Source organism: Cloeon dipterum, chromosome 3 (genome assembly GCF_949628265.1).
Source record: "Cloeon dipterum chromosome 3, ieCloDipt1.1, whole genome shotgun sequence".
NCBI lineage: Eukaryota > Metazoa > Arthropoda > Insecta > Ephemeroptera > Baetidae > Cloeon > Cloeon dipterum.
The window spans coordinates 1,484,078-1,498,246 of NC_088788.1; the positions used below are offsets into that span (position 1 = coordinate 1,484,078).

The following is a 14,169-nucleotide window of genomic DNA, read 5'->3' on the forward strand; positions in this document are numbered from 1 at the left end:
GGATGGAGCACGCACCCCTGCGGTGGAGGGGGTTGGTGGCCATGGTGACAAGTTGGAGCTTGCCTCTGAAGATGGCACGGTGGTAGTTTCGTTGGTGAAAACGGCAAAACAGACGGCGGCCAGTCGGACGCAACGCAAACAAGGATCGAGCGAGCGACGGACGGACCAGCCGTTGATGGTGACGAGTGCAGCGCCGGTGACATGTCGGCGTCGACAACGGCGCCAGGCAGGCAGGTCGTGCTCAGGGGCGGCTCGCCCTGGGGCTTCCGCATGCACGGCGGCGCCGACACCACGCAGCCCCTGCGCATCTCGAGGGTGAGTGACCGCCGAAACGTAATTATTGTTTTTCTTTTTATTGACCGCAAACACGTGCGTTTTAAAAGGCCTACGTGTTTTCGGTTGTAATTTAAATTGTATGCATGGCTTTATTCTGGGCCAATAAATTTATTTTGGAACAAATTTAATTTTAGATTTGGCTTGAATTAATTTGACAGTATTTTTTGCCTTTAGCCGGTTAATACTGTTTTTATTTTTAAATAAATTCTTTGTTCTATTGTGTCCTTCGCAGGGCTGTAAAAGTTTAAGTTATTTTAAGGGATTTTTATGGGGTAATATTTATTGAACTGTGAATGTTTATTTGGAACCTGTTCGTTTGCGGCCGTCTGGCGAAAAATGCGAGATAGGGGCGCCACTCAACTGTCTGATCTAAATTTAGAGAGAATTGCAAGTAAGCAAATAGTAATGGGATAAGAACGATCAATAAACGTGCCGTTCAAATTGACACTAGAAGAAAAACAGATTTTCGTCAGCTCCAATAATTAAAAAGCTTCAAAGACTAAAAAATTTAAATAAAAAAATCGATCATCCGCTATGATAACATTTTAAAATAAATTTTTAATAAATTTCCAAATTTTTTATTTGATTTTGCCAGCGCAGAGCGAATCGTTTAAGTCAAATGTGAACGCGAGCAGAGGTTGTATCGGTGGGTCAGATCAAAAGGAAAAGGGATGAGTGGCCCTTGTGATCCTCCTAGTGGGGAGCATGACCACATCATCTGACCATCTGCTGCTTGGCGAACGATCAAGAAAAGTGGACTCGTATTTTTAGCATTGCATTCTCGGTACCGCCGCTCCCACTTGAATGATGCGGACGCAAACCACTTACTTTGTTTTCTTTATTCATCCCTCTTTTTGCTCCAAATGGAATTTTTTCGCAATGCGCCAATTTTCTCCAGATGCCCTGTTTTAAAAATAAATCTGAAATTGAGTCGAGTAGCAAACGGAAACAGTTTCAATGATTGATTTGCATGCGCGTGAAATAATTTACGATATTAAAACGCCTCTGCGAAGCAACTCCCTGTGCATAATTGCGCGCTCGAATGAAAAGTGGGCGCGCCAACCGACCAACAAAACGCTTTGAAAAGAGGGCAGTCCGCACATTTCAATGGCATTCAAACCGTCGACTTTCCAAATTAAATTTAAATAAAATTCCTGGTATTTGAGATTGAAATTTACAAAAACTAGAATTATTTTAACCTCTTGAAAAAATACCATCTTCTATGTTTTCTCAGAAAGTAGCAACACAATTTTTTTTCCTTTTTTGTGCTGTGTTATTTTTCAATTGACGCGAGGTCCGTAATGAAAAGAAGCTCACATGTGTTCCAAATTTGACTCAGCGCCGAGATCAGATTTAAGCTGATTTTTTTTTATACACTTCCGTGGGTACATAATTCGAGTTCTCTTTCTTCTTGTTGCCAGACTTTTTGGCTCTGCCAGCCAGCTGCGATGAGCTAATCGCTTTCAGAGTGCGTGTGTTTATTGCACGCGACTTTTATGACGCGATGCACTCATCTGCATCAAGTGTAATGAACGGAATTAACTACACGCGCGTCAAACGGCAATAAACACGTTATGAATAAAATGAAAATATTGCGATGAAAATAATAAATATAACACCTTTGCCATCGTAAATGTTGCAGTAATTGAAAATTCAATAAATTTCTTGTTTCTCTTGCTCTTCTACAATGTTTTGCTGCGAAAACTTATCGTATGCAAACAAGCAAGTGGCTTTGTTTGTCTTGTCAGCGTCTACTGACTATAATAAACAGCAGTGGATCGTGTTACAAAATGCGTGTGTGCATCTCAGTAGCTTGTTCCGCTGCTGGCGGCTTTTTTGCTCTCATGTTGTTTTTGCGAGCAACGAACACAAGCCGAGCCATGATCGCCGATAATTGATATTTTCACTTCCAACAGGCAACCGCATTCATAAATCATCCAAGAGCTGTAATTACCAATTAATTCAATGAAATAATTATCGCTCGCCTCTCATTGCAAAAAACTTTGAAACTCTCAGCCACACGGACAATAATTAAAACTTTTTTATCATTTATTTTTTAAAGGTGACTTGTGGATTATTATTCCTGCTGGGTTGCGATCTGTGTTGATTCCCGCCGGTCAGAAGTCAATTATGGCGTCGAAATTTATAATTTTTGAATATCCGCCCATTTTTAAGCTGCGCAGTAAATTTGTGCGCATCTTAAGCATGCGCAGAATGTTCAGATTGCTTCTAAATATCATAGAGAGACCGAAACTCATCACTGCGCATGCGTAGCCCAAATTAAAACCTTCTGCGCAGTCGTAATTCCCACCGGGGGGCCGGATGTGTTGGTTTTCCCGCCGGTCAGAAATCAATATGGCGTCGAAATAATGGAGGCCAATCAGGAGACAGTCCAGCGGCCAATCAGAAGCGTCGAAAAAGAGGCGTGCCGACCTAATAATTTCATTCCCGCGAATTTTGTTGCATTTCCATTAGCCTGATATGCCTTCTAACGGTCGATTCACCAATTTCCGGGCTAATCAGCTGTTAGTAAAGAAAAAACAAGTGATTTTCGTGACAATTTTCATTTTCCCGCCGTATTCTACCAGAGACACCATGTTTGCACGTCGCGTGAATCCGGCCCCTGATGGTTTTTAATAAAAAATTAATTTTCAAAATTAAAATAAATTTATGTTTATTTAATTTTCAGAAATTCAATGGTCATTTTTAATAGTTTTTTGCTGTTTGTGATGCAACTGAAATCAGATTGAAAGCGAGGATGAAATTTTTGGGTGCAGACCTTGGCAGTGAGCGCGCAGACAGGCAGGAAAGGGCGTGTGTGCTCGGCATAAAACAGTGACAAGTCGGGAGTCCACCCATCATCCACTCTATCACGCTAATTAACTCGACTATATGCCTAGCATGTGTGTCAGCCCAGTGCATGGACTCCTTTAAAAGGGCCAAATGCTTATTTACATTTTGGATGCACTTCAGTTTCTGGAACGTCCATTTCTTCGAAGACATTAAGACACGGAATTTTATTTGTTTGTTTTCTCTGTTAACTCGAAGTTTTCAATAAGCTTGAGGGGAAGGTGTGAATGGATATTTTACGCCATAGAGACTATCGTGTTGTAATGAAAGTTGTGTAACTGTGGGCAAGTTTGAATCAAATTCCATCCTTTGTTGGAAATTGAATGAACCGCGCTCACAAGAATTTTATTTTTCAATAAAAACTGAAATACTCTTAACATTTTAAGACTGTCTACGTGGAAAATAAAGTAATTAATTGGTGGAAAACACTATTATCTGAAATTCAGTGCTCCCAAAAAACAGCATTTTTCCGGGGAAAATGTTTTTTGCTTATTTTTCTGCAATTTTTCCGAAACACGTGCATTTTTATTGAAGATAAAAGACTGGTTGCATCAAAATACCAAAAATTTTACCATTTAATTTCGATCTAAAAACAAGTAGTGCATTTTTGCGCATCACAAAATACCCCGTTTAAATTACTATAATATTATTTAAAAATTTAAAGCACCGTGAATTACGATTTTCATATTTCATCACGTGTAATTGAAAGTGAAGGTGCCATTAATCTCGATGATCAGTTGAGTTACGGCTGCTCATGTAAATCAGGCATTTCACGGCGTCAATTTGCATGCGAAATTAAGAGCGGAGGTGGATTTCACTTTGCTGCAGATTTATATCCGCGCAGACGTCACGAGTTTCAATGTCAAGTAGCTTCTTAATGGAGCGAGACGGCACGCACCACGCGATTAAAATAAAGTGCTCCAACTTGAACTTGAAGATATGGAAACTTTTTCTTGCGTGAGTCATTTGACCATTAATTAATGCAAAAAAAGACTTCTGATACAATTTAAGAATGCTTTTACCCAATAAAAGAAATTCCAAGATGTTCTCTTTATGAAATAATTCGCTATTGTGTAATAATATTATACCTGAAAAACCTCTTGACCCTCACAAAAAGGCTGTCGAAACGCGAGTTGGTGGTAAAGCAATCAAGCAAGAAGCAAGAACGCGCGGCGCCCCTTTTTCCGATCAGCAGGTACACATTCCACCTTCAGCCGTGGAGGTTAATTTCTTTTTCTACCTGCAGGGGAACGAAGACGCCGTGTGTCGAGAGTTTGAGGAAACGTTAGTTGTTTACATGCGGCGCACACGTTTCGCTGACAATCGTTTTTTCGGACGGTGTAGTGAGTCGGCGGCGGCGGCGTTGGCCAGTGGGAGTTAGTTTATCGCGCTGATAAAACGAACGGCCGCACTGAAATAATATATATTATGCTCGAGTGACCAGTCAAACGTACGTAGGCTGTCTGGACAACCAACATGCTCAAGTTCTGCACGCGCAACAGACACTTTGGGGTCGACAACTCGCTGGTAGGGTTTTCCCTTTTTTATTATTATTCGTTTGTCGAGGACAAAAAATTGTAACTGTCGCGTGGATTAATTATTACAATTTCAACTGCGTATTTATTCGTTTTAATGTTTTCACTCGCGTTTGATGATGCAAAAGAGTTGATTAAATTTATTTTGTTGATGACGGTTGACGGCCGCACGCACGGGATGCAAAGTTTTGGACAACAGGGGGAAATTTTAATTTCCTCTTATTAATTGTTATCATCTAGACAATCAAAGGCACGTGGGAAAATCGGAAAAATATATAAAAGCTCCCATTTTCCCATCAGATCTTACATTGACGCAAAAGCACAGCACGCCAGATGAGAACTTTGCAGGTAGATGAATAATTACAGGGAAGAAATATATTTATTATAATTCGAGTAATTTCAATAGGTTTGGCTCCTTGTACTTGTGGCCGTAATTGCCTTAAATTTCGATCCGGGAGAGGGAAAACCGGCCGTTAATAGTCCCAAAAAACAGGCTCCGGCCAAAAACAAAAATAATCAAAATGGTAACTTACGAAAAGGCAAAGAGCCCAGCAAACCGAAGGCAGCAAACAAGAAAAAGGTAATGGGCAAGCAGAAACCGCTAAAGGCCACCACTCCAGCCGCCAAGAAGAAGCAAACCACTAAAGCCACCACTACGACTAAGAAAAGAACCACAAAAAACATAAAAAATAACGTCACTCAATTCAGAAGCTCAACAAAAGGGCTCACGCAGATCAGCACCACCAAAAATTCACCAAATGCAAACGTAGCAGCAGTGATGATTCCACTGCTCAAGCCAATGGCCGAGATTATCACAACTAAATCTCCGGCGACTACAGCTCCTTCGGTTTCCATCCTGAGCAGCAGCCTCTCCTTTTCTGAAACAGCGCCGACCACAAGTGGCGCAAGTTCTACCACTTCGTCTACAATTAGACAGTTGACTTCCACTCCAGAGATGCCAACTTCTTCCAGCACTACGTCAACTTTGAAGCCGACGGTTGTGGCAGTTCCTTTTACACTTCCGGTGTTTCTGGCAGTCAACGCAACAACAAAAGCTCCTGATTCCGTTGATACCAACTCCAACCCGACAACAACCTCAGTACCAATAACAAGCACCTCCACTAATTTCGGAAATTATGTTAACACGACGGTCGAGGCTGTTCCGTATAAATTAGCAGTTGCATTTCCATTCTTCTTGTCTTCGAGCAACACAACAACTTCACCAAGTAACGCTACCACCTCAATTATCGGCAACTATGTGAACACAACGGTCGTGGCTGTTCCTTATAAATTGGCTGTTGCATTTCCCTTTCTCGCTCCTTCGAGCAACTCAACCACAACCACAGCCTCTCCTTCAACAACTTTGTTGCCAAGAACCACCACCTTGAACAGCTCATCTTCTATCATTATTGGTAATTACGTAAACACAACTGTTGTGGCCGTTCCTTACAAACTGGCTGTTGCTTTTCCCTTCTTCGCCCCTTCGAGCAACTCAACCACAACCACAGCCTCTCCCTCAACAGCTTCATCACCAAACAACACCACATCTTCCATCATTTTCGGCAACTATGTGAACACCACTGTCGTGGCTGTTGCCTATAAATTGTCTGTTGTTGGATTCCCCTTTTTCGCTCCTTCGAGCAACACAACCACAACCAGAACATCTCCGTCAACAACTTCGTCGCCAAGCAACACCTCAAACAGCTCATCTTCTTTAATTTTCGGCAACTACGTGAACACAACAGTGGTAGCAGTGCCATATAAACTGGCCGTTGCATTTCCCTTCTTCGCTCCTGCAAGCAACACAACCACAACAACCACAACATCTCCCTCGACCGTCGGCGTTAATAATTCAACCTCTGGGGTGTTGGTCAACATCACAACCTCGATGATTGACTCTTCCTCAACCGCGAACACGACAATTTAGTCGATTAGTGTTTCAACTTCGGCACGCAATTTCAGCAAACACTTATTTTTGTGATTTTTTAAAATTATCAAGCGCACAATTTAATTTTTTATGATTTTATAATAAATTCTGTTTATTTGCTCCGTGTTGATTTTGTTTTAATTTGGAACAAGAACCGATTGAATTTTGGTCGTTAGTGCTCACGCTGTGGCCTTTTACCGCCTTTTTATTGCGGCATGCGGGTCCAGGTGTGCAAGGCGAAGTATCACAAGCTCGGCCGGCTGATTTGTATGCACGCCGAAAGCGAGCTTCGCGTGACACATTATTATTTTTTACAACAGCGACATAGCTCGCATCGCTAATTGCACAACCAGGATTCGTCTATTTGCTACGATCGCCAGCAGCGAACTTTGATCTAATTTTTGCTGCTTCTTAAAAATATTGAATGAAAATTTGTCAGGCAAATCACAATATTTATATTTTTCTCTTCAGGCCGGAGAATTGTTTAGTATTCTCTCATTCAAAGCCTCGGAATGCGGCTTTAACGGTGTATTGGAAAACTCTCACGGGATAAAAAATAAAAATACGCTTATCAGCGAAAAACGAGCTTGGAATACTGAAGAGCATGTGCAATTTTTGCGCACTTTCCATTTAGCTCAACGCGCACAGCCTTGAATTTCATTATTGAAAGTGAAACTCGTCGGGATAATAATTATTGCTGGCATTGCCGGTGGCCTACTAAAGCGATTTTGGCAGAAACAATCGCCATTGTTGATTATAGGACACCTGAGAGGAAAATGCAATACAATGAGGAATTTTTGTTGTTGTTGACAGGTGAATCCGGGCAGCAAGGCGTTCGACGAGTCAGTTCGCGAGGGTGAGGTGATAACGTCCATCAACGGCCAGCCGACGATCGGCCTGCCAAACTGCGAGGCGCACGCTTTGATTAAAGCCGCCGGCGACACCCTCCAACTCACCCTCTCGCAGTGAGTTTTAATTCCTTCCTTCCTTTCCAACACAATAAGACGAACGACACACAAGAAAGAGAAGAGAAGAGACAAAGCAGCTTTCACCCGACTCTTGAAAATGCTTCGAGGGAACATTTTTTATTCAAAAAAAGGATTTTTTTATACATTGACAAATCAGACAGTGACATATACATGTTGTTTAATGGATTTTTTTGTGAAGGATAAGTAATCTGGATTAAATCGACCTGATTATGCAAATTCATGTTATTTTTCGTTTGTTGAATGGGATTAAAAGTCAACCGTCTAAATCATAAATCAGTCAATAATAAAAAACAGGTTTTTCGCGCCTCTCACACCTCACACCGCTCTAAAGTTTAGTGCTAGCCACACGTGAAAGTTTAATATAAAGATCTTATTAATAAAAAATTAGTTAAAGGAAAAAATAATTTTTCAAGACCATCTTTGACGAAGTTTCTGAGTCCACCAATCGATTCCTGAGGGTCGAATTAGGTAAAGTGGATGTTTTTTGCGTTAAAAAAGTGCAGTGCAACGAGCGAACTTTTTTTCCCGCCAAAACAAAATGAATGCGAGAAGTGCGCATGCGTCAGAGCTGGTTTGAGCACTTGCAGAGAGACAGCCTGTACGAATATACTTCTTTGTCAAGCTCTGACGCATGCGCGCTTCTCGCATTCATTTTGTTTTGGCGGGAAAAAGTTCGCACGTAGCGCTGCACTTTTTTAACGGAAAAAACATCCTTTTTACCTAATTTGACCCTGAGGAATCGATTGGTGGGCTCAGAAACTTCGTCAAAGACCGTCTTTAAGTTATTTGCCCTGATTTTTTTTATTTATTCGGCTATTTCGTGCAAGTAACCAATGTTTAATAATTTAAAACTTGTTAAAATATTCAAGTAAGTGTTTTCCTAACATTTTTGAGGTGTTAAAAACAATTTAAATAGTTGTATATTGGTTTTGCACTCATGTAGCAGACTTTTTTATTTGCTGACAGTGAGAAGACAAGTTTTGGCAAAGTTCCACAATTCCGAAATTCAGTATGCCGAGTGTCGGAGTTAAAAAAGGTTGATTTTTACGGTTTTTGGTGCAGTAAAATATTATATTCAAAATTTAAACGGATTTTTTAGCTTTTCCTAAATTTTTTAACGTATTAATTTCATTTAAAAAGTATTTTTCACAAAATTTTCTTGAAAGCTTTACTTTAATTAACTGGCAACTCTCCTTTTGCACTAAATTTTACGTTAATTTACCTATTTTTGGTGGCTGTGAAAGTTATTTTCCGCCATCATGATCGATTAACGTGTTGTTTTTGCGACTTGAGAGCATCAACTGGCAGTTTCGTGCTCGCATCTAATTACCGATTCGACGCACTTGCATTTCATCAAAAGCTGTCGGGCCGGCCGGTCGACAATCGGGGGGTTAATTAATTGGTGCGAGCGAGCGCGCGCGCGGCAGAGGGTGTGGGTGGGTGGTGTCGGTCGGTCGGACGTTCGCTTTGGCCCGATAACGCGAGATAGCGCGCTCTTCTTGTGCGACGGATCGATGGGCTTTCGTCCTGCCAGACGGCCGGCGCCAACCAGACTGCCTTTCTTTCTCTCTTTCGCTCCATCTCTATTCGTTCTCCTCTATGATTTCGCAGGGACCCTTCGAAGCGGCGGCCGCACAAGCCAGCAGCCACTCCGCCGCAACCCGAACACAACAGTGAGTAGTTGATCTTTTTTAATTCGATACAGCACATTATTTGCTAATTCGTTTGCACCCCCACCAACCCTCTCCAACGCTGTGTTCTTTTTCTTCTCTATTTATTATTATTCCTCGAACGCTCATTTGGCTCGCTTTTTTCTCCCGCAACTTCTTCCTCCTTATTCTCTCGCGCTGCCTCTTATTTTTATGGCATCATATAATGGTCGTGTTTTGTTCGCGTGCGAATCTGTTTATGTGCACGCATCTCAATCTCCCCAAGCTCGTGTTAAAACCTATATATATTGTAAAATTCACTTGTTGGCGTGTGATTATTAAATAAAGGCTGCTTCTGGAGCAAGTGGAAAGAATAAAAAAAGGATTTTAAATCAAATTTCGGAATAAAATAATAATCAGCTGATTTTTGTTTTATTTTTCAGCTGAGAAACAAACTTCAGAAACTGGAGAAATAAAGGAATCAAAAGAATACGCTTCTGAAATTAGTCTAGGTGAGTACAAATTGTTCTTTCGGTTTCTAAAAATTTAACTCGCTGGGAAATTACACACGTAATTTAAATTCAACGCAGAATTTTCGACTTTGACACACTTTTATTGAGTAATTTAAATATTTCTGGGCATGACCGAAATTTGGACAGTCACCAAACAAGTTTTAGGAAAATCCCAAAATTTTAGATAAATTCCAAACTCGCGGAAACTGGTACAAATTTGACAAAACGAATAGATCGATGGGAAATTTTACTATTTTCCGGGAAAATTGTGTTTTTAGACTTTAGGCTGACAGAGGGGAACTTTGGAAAATGTAACGGCTTGCGGGAAAGTTATAAAAAATTAGGAAATAATGTGCTAATGAAACAAGTTTTATTGTTGCCATCTTGGAATGAATTAGAAAATTGTGCAAAATATCGGAAAGGAGTTTCAAACTTTAACACTGATTTTCCGGAAAAGAGGTGGCTGCTAGTAAGGTTTGTAACACATGGGGAAAGCTGGAATTTCATCATCTTTCAGAAATACACTGCTTTGTTTCTCTCTCCGGTCCATATAGCTGCTGATCTACAGGGAAAAACTCGGACTCCTTGCTAAAATGGGCAGTTTAAATTTCTCCGAAAATAATAAGGTCTTTTCCGATTAAATCACATTAATGAAATGAAAAAAAAATCCTGAGATGATTCTCGAATAAATTAACCTAATTTTGGATATTTTTTTATTTTCCAAAAAAACTTAAAAGGTTCTCTAACGGCAAGTTTAAATTTTCAGACGATTTTTTTGCGATTATAGAGAATTTGAGAAAAAATTGATCAGTAGGAAAAAACTGGAAATTTAATCAGCTTTCTGAATTTAGGCAGTTTTTGACGCTTCTATCAACAGCTGAATTTTAATCAGGCCAAACACACACCCTTTTCGAAAATCTGCAATTTTTGAAATAATAAAGAATAGCTTTCAAGACTCAAAATTAATATTTTTTTATCTTCTCACAGTTAAATTTTCATAATTTTTCTCACCCTGCAAGCAATTAATTTCCTTTACAAAAAAAGAGTTAACCGGTAAAATTCGAAATAAAATAAATCAGTTTAAATTGGAGACAAAATGAAATTCGCTTTTAGCACCAATTAATAATTAAGAGTAAACATTTCAAGTGCTATTACAGGCGAAATTTTTATTGCTATAACATATATTATAGCGTCTCTCTAGACAGCAGCACTTCTCGTAGCCATAAAATATCAGAGCGCTCCGTGAACCGTGGATGGTTGTTTTAATATGTCAGCAAACGTGCTATACACATTACAGTGGTGCCCACTCACTCACTGCTCGAACAAAAAATGAGACAAAGTGGAAAATGAAGAACATTAGTCAAATGGTGCGCGAGGGGAAGCAAATGTCAAGACACGGAGGCGCATACACACATAATTGCAGCCGAGTTGCTGCGTTCCGCTCGCGAGAACAATGGAAAGGAGCGGTTCGTGCCGGCGATTATTCCTCCTTGGCCGCCGCGAGGCTCCTCCGTGTCCTGCCTGCAATCAGTCGGTTTGTGTGTGCGTGTGCGGCGAGATGGGCCTGAAAAAGCCTGCAATTCTCGTCTGCTGGCCGTGCAAGATTTTCCAGAGCAGGTTCGAGGCGGCGACGGCGGCGCCGAGTCGCGAGGCGCGCTACAGCAGCCTCGCCCTGCACCAGGCCTCCCTCTACCAGCCGCCCTGCAAGCGGCTCAAGATGAAGGGCAGGAGGAGGGCCGCAGCATCCGCCGCCGCCGCCGCAGCCGCCTCCGTCCCCAGACAGCCTGGTGAGCCAGAGACTCAAGTGACCCTCAAAATCGGGCTTGAGTGGTCACGTGCCGGGAATTGATCGCGCTTGCAACACTGAAATTTGAATTTTTAATATATTAAATTAAAGGGGATCTGGTAAAATAAATATAAAACGCGGCTGAAATAATTTAAATTGATTTTAAAACGTTTTGTTTCTGGAAGTACGTTAATTATTGCCCTAGGTGGGCCTCAAAAATTATATTTATTTTAAGGAGTTTCTAACGACAGCAGATTCAATGTTTTTACTAAAAACTAGAGAGGGCTCTGACTTATTTTGATTTTATAATTTTTTTTATTGGCAGTACGTTGCAATAAATAAACAGAGCCTAATTTAAAATACTCGCTTGACTCTGTCTTCTTTGTCTCAAATTGTAATGAAAATTTAAAGTTCTGGAGCTCAGTGGGGTCCAGATGTGCGATAAAATTGGTTCGCACTGCGCAGATCCAAGATGGCGTCTTGTGGGAAACAAAAAGCTCTCTTTGGATTGCCGTAGTTTGTTTTTACGATCCAAAAGACACAATTAAGTACTAGAAATGCAAATAATGTCACAATATTGACCAATAGGAAACTTGGTTCTTTTCCCGCATTTTCACGTGACCCTTTTTTCGCGCCACACTCCACCGGACGCCATATCTGCGCGTCGCATGAATCTGGACCCCGCTGGGTTTCACCGGAAATTTTAACACTCTCGCATTGAAATTTTGCAATATTTCTGAATTTTATGTCGCACGAAATGTGATCTTTTTCGGGGTTAAATTCAGGAAAATGCTGGTGGTTTTTTCCATCTGTTTATTTTTGCAAAAAAGTGGTGCATTTTTGCACATTACAAAATCGGCGATTGTTATGTACTATTTTGTTTTTGGAATGGTTAAAGAATCTGGGAAGACTGGCAACTCATAACTCATGTAAAATTTAAGGGAAATCTGTGAAAATATTGGTAGTAAAATAAGTGTGGTTCATCTAATTATCAATTCTCCACTATTTTTTGCACAAAAAGAGCTCGTAAAGCACTTGAAGTGCGGTTCTTCCCGCATTTTCCTGATATATCCAGCTCGAACCCACTAAAAAATATTTTTTTTGTGACAAATAAGACCGATGGAATGAAAAATTGTCATTAATAGTTTAAAATCCAATATTAATTTTGTGAAATACAAGTTGCAATAGAATTAATTATTTAAAATTAATCTTCATGGTCATTTAACATTTAATATTGTTTTAAGTAATCTACAGAGCCAAAATTGAGCTAAGTAGCAGTGCAAATGTTTGGGAAAAGTAGTTGCAAAGCTAGCACTGTCTCCTTAATTGAAATTCAATTTTATTTCACAACAAAGAGTTTCCCTGAAAGGTTTCGCACGTTGTTGGACAGATTTTGACGTGAGGAATCGAAATCTGCCAAGAAAATGTGCTTAAGCCATGGAAATTTAGGAGAAAATTCGAACAATTTGAATTTTTACTGTAGCAAAGGTCTTTTTTATTATTTTGCATTTCAAATAATTTTCTCTATTGATTTTAAGCAAGGAAAACAGTAGGTACCAAATCCCAAAAAGCCAAATCTGCTCCAATTTAGAAATTTGTCAAAAGTCACTCAACTTAATCTCCTTTTCGTGCGGAATTTTAATCGTCTTCGGGTTGAAGATGGTTCAACTTGACAGCGTGCCAACCCGAATCGGTGCATTCTAATCTAGCAGGGAGGACAAAGAAGGATTAAATAATAGCAATAGGAGATGTTGGCGAGGCAGAAGTGCAGTTTGATGGGTGCACCTTTGCGCCATTTGCTGACTTAAATCGCACAGAGGAAAATAAGCGCGGCCGCGGGCTGACGAGCGAGAGGGCAAACAGGAAGGAGCGTCGGGCGCGGTGTTTGATATTCGGTAATGCGCTCGATCCACATAAAGAACGGAGATTCACGATGCGTATCAGCAATAATTGTGCCGCCCTGCATTCCCACGTCACACCCACTCTTCGCCCGCTCCATTCAATTCGCGCTGATTAATTATTGCGCATGAGCTCATTGTCATCGCGTAAACAAACTCTCCATATTATATATTATGCGCCGCACAAATCAATCGGGTTAATTTTGCAATTTAAAATACAAAAAAAAAACACAGGAAAACGAATGGAGAAAGAAATTAAAGTTCAATTGAATCGATACAAAGTGACAATTGTAAATTATTCGAATTGTTGGATGCAATTCAAATTCAAATCTCCAAAATTTCCAGCGCTTGAGCACATTTTCTTGGCAGATTTCGATTTCTCTGGTCGAGATCTGTCCATAAGCGTTGTAGAAAAACTCTTTGTTGTGAAATAAAATCAAATTTCTAGTAAGGAGAAACTCCTCACCATTTGAAAATAATTTAGACTGAATTTATTGGAACCGACAACTGCTGGATATAATAACTCTCCGTGCGGATTGGGTCCAAGCCAAAATTTCCCCAGGTTGCCGCGTAAATTTCCGAAAAAAGTGGGGGGCGTTGTCGCTGTCAGCCTGCTGGAAAATAAGAGCAAATCCCTTGATAGCCGCACACCGTTGGATGTTGGATCGATAGCGACGGAAGGAATTG

The 14,169-nt window shown here is 40.5% G+C and overlaps 1 protein-coding gene across 14 annotated transcripts in view; it reads left to right on the forward strand.

Moving 5' to 3' along the window:
- Positions 1 to 130: 130 nt before the first annotated feature.
- The window catches only part of LOC135941455 (uncharacterized), a 48,037-nt gene continuing 33,998 nt past the window's right edge, over positions 131 to 14,169 (forward strand). For 8 of the 14 annotated variants that reach the window (XM_065486985.1, XM_065486984.1, XM_065486988.1 and 5 more), the window contains exons 1-4: positions 131 to 315; positions 7,462 to 7,613; positions 9,249 to 9,310; positions 9,730 to 9,798. In XM_065486985.1, the coding sequence (XP_065343057.1) occupies positions 202 to 315; positions 7,462 to 7,613; positions 9,249 to 9,310; positions 9,730 to 9,798 (397 nt within the window). In that variant the 5' untranslated portion in view covers positions 131 to 201. Of the gene's footprint in view, positions 316 to 4,557; positions 4,714 to 7,461; positions 7,614 to 9,248; positions 9,311 to 9,729; positions 9,799 to 11,341; positions 11,586 to 14,169 lie in introns of those variants that run through there. The other 6 variants (XM_065486986.1, XM_065486996.1, XM_065486993.1 and 3 more) reach the window with 3 other exon arrangements.